Consider the following 3,019-nt stretch of genomic DNA (forward strand, 5'->3'; position numbering starts at 1 on the left):
GGAAATTTTGATTCTTGTTTAAAATATTTAGAGATTTAACAAATTCTTATATAAGATTTAAACAAAAAAAATCAAAGAAAAAAGCAAACCTCTTTAATTTTAATTACTAGATCAACCCTCATTTAAGTTACGACTTAGCAGGACTCTTATAGCACTTGCATCATGGTGTGGAGAACCAAAACAAGGAGATTCACGGTTCAATTACCATGCATACTGGTAGATCTACTTCGTTCATTTCGTATGTGAAACGAATGGTGAGATTATTTTTTATTACTTCCATTTTTTTAAATTGTTGTTTTATATAAAAATGTTTAACTAACAATAATTTTCGTTAGGAAGCTACAATGGACACGAATCAAGATCTATAAAGCTTTTTATAGAAATTCACAATTAAAATGACGAGTGTCGGAAAGAGGTGCAATAATTCATTAATAGCCAAGCTTAGAACTTCATGATAAGTTGGATTTCAACAATTTTTTTTCTTAAGTTTTTATTTTTTGTTGAATTAGTTGATTTTTTTTAGAAAACATATACCACTCGATTGCAAGAGAAATATGAGGATGATCTTTCAACCTATTCGAAACTAGATCCAGATTTGTGGCTGGAGGTTGGATTGTCCGATGGACTCAATAGAAAATAGATTTATAGTATCTCATATACTATGACTGAGAATTTACGGAGGGCCCATAGTGTTTTGATTGTTGAATGTTTGTAATCGGTTTCCAACACATAATATCTAAAGTTCTAGATGATTGTACAACTAGTAGAAGCTTAGATGACTATATTTGCTGCTGAGACACAATAACTTAGTGTTTAGACAACTGAACTTAGACAATTGTACATGAAGCTAAAATTAAACATAGGTGGTACATGTGGTCAACCTATCGCCCCCCGGGTCTCAGTGAAGACTCGTCTTCTCCCCCCTTTTCAGTCTCACTCTTCTAGATGAATTGTATTTAAACTAATGAATTTTTAAATATGTAATAAATATTTGATTATTTTATTTTATTTTAATTTATCTTAATATTTTTCTACTATTTATTAGAATTTCTTTCTTTTAAAAAATTTAAACCAATTATTGATGGACTTACCGACGGACTAAGTTCATCTGAAACTTCTAAAGATTTGACAAAGAATTACATAAAATGCCACTTATTATTTCAAACAAAATCACCGATAGACTAAATTTCTTATTGAGTTCCAGGTAATTGGATAAAAATTATAAGAAATATCACTAAAATTATTTAATTACCAACATGTTAATTTTCTTGGTAATATGAAAATAAATCACTGATAAAATAACTATTCATGATCCTGCTGATAAAACTATTTTAGATGGGATTAGTGTTTAAATACTGACTGAATAATCCGTGGATAATATGCAAAATTCTCTTAGTTTCTCATGACAACGAGCACAAAATGTTGAGAAGAGGACGTACCAATATGCCATTTACAAAGCGTATCAAAATGCTCTGTTGGAGGCCAAATGCTGCAAGATCCAATTCGCTAACGTGCCCCATGAATAATTGTGTCACAACTATCATTCCAAATGAAGTCAATCGTGCCACGGTTCCAGGAAAGGCAATCCCCCATAACTTGATGAACTCGCTCAAAACCCTCTTTTTCAGGTCATTACTATTGAGTTCTTCAGGCAAAACAAGCCTCTCTTCCATTGAATTATCCATGATTCTGTAAGAAAGAGTGCTAACATTAATGATTTTTCAAGCTTTTTAGTGAATAGAAACTTTACACTTGACACATTTTCACGTGAATATTCATATGAAGTCAGTTGCCCCAAAAATTAATGCCATACTGATGGTATGAACCAGTCTAATCTTTCATAAAATTGAATGTTAGATGATCTATTTTTAAGCTTCTTGGTTCTAGGACGATGAGGATATTTGAACCATGACTATATGTACTTCAGAAATTAGCATGAAAGTCTTTGTGAGAAAACATGGTGCGAGAGAAATGAAAGTTTCACCAATTTTTGTTGTGATAAAAAAGCATGAGAATAAATTGTTGACGGAGATTTAGAAGTTGTTTGAGAATATGATAGTAATTATTTTTTAAAATATTTTTTATTTAAAAAAACATTAAAAAACATGAGAAAATATTTTTATGATTCTTGTGATTTTTTATGATATAAAATTAAAAAAAAGGTTAAAATATCATGGAAGCTCCAAACTAGTCTGCTTGCTCAGTCTAAACAAACTGCTTGACAATTGATGATGGACAAATAGTTCGTTTAGGCCTAGCCTAACTAGTACCATGGCCCAACAATTGGCACACATTACAATCCAATAAGTCAGAATATCACCAGTCACCATCCATTGGTGTTACATGTCGCACGCTTAATTCTTCATTACGACGCCCAACCTCCTATGCTTATTTTTCTCATCAATGACTATCTCCTACACTTTCACTTCTCCTTTTTCTTGCATATTATTTCTCCATACAGTTTACTAACTAAAACATCAAATGATTCTTTATTCAAATAGTATTTGAAGACTGTTTTGCAAGGAATACCAACCTGAAAGATAAAGCCCACATTTATACCCAAACATTTTAATTCAATATATGGTGCTGAAAAGTCTAAATTCAATTTAAAGTTTTTATGATTTTATCAATTTCCATTAAAACAAATAAGGTTTTCAAATGACAATATAAAATAACATCTTATTAGATTAGAACTCAACTAGCAAAATCAAATGTCAAGGTACTTAATCAAGAATTAGGTGATAGGTTTAGGTTGGGTGCAATTTTTCCTTTTCCCTATTGTATATAGATATAGAAATATATGTATGTTTGTACCATATCACGAGTCTCATAGAAAGAGACACATAAATGAGTGGAGGAAGAAATAAGTGTTTTTCTAATTTGTCATTATTCATATTTCTCTCTCCATGTAATAGATAGCTCTAATTTAAATTCTAAACTATATATATATATATATATATATATATATATATATATATAAATATTAGCGCAATAAATTAAAAAAATAATAGAAAAACAT

The 3,019-nt window shown here is 30.0% G+C and overlaps 1 protein-coding gene across 1 annotated transcript in view; it reads right to left on the reverse strand.

Annotated features, from left to right (window-relative positions):
• LOC105141530 (protein TRANSPARENT TESTA 12-like) overlaps positions 1 to 3,019 on the reverse strand; it is a 56,922-nt gene that overhangs the window by 7,042 nt on the left and 46,861 nt on the right. Inside the window, exon 3 of the mRNA XM_011048774.1 lies at positions 1,440 to 1,689. Within this exon, the coding sequence (XP_011047076.1) occupies positions 1,440 to 1,685 (246 nt within the window). The 5' untranslated portion in view covers positions 1,686 to 1,689. The remainder of the gene's footprint in view (positions 1 to 1,439; positions 1,690 to 3,019) is intronic.

Source organism: Populus euphratica, unplaced genomic scaffold (genome assembly GCF_000495115.2).
Source record: "Populus euphratica unplaced genomic scaffold, PopEup_1.0 scaffold206.1, whole genome shotgun sequence".
In the NCBI taxonomy this organism is placed as follows: domain Eukaryota; kingdom Viridiplantae; phylum Streptophyta; class Magnoliopsida; order Malpighiales; family Salicaceae; genus Populus; species Populus euphratica.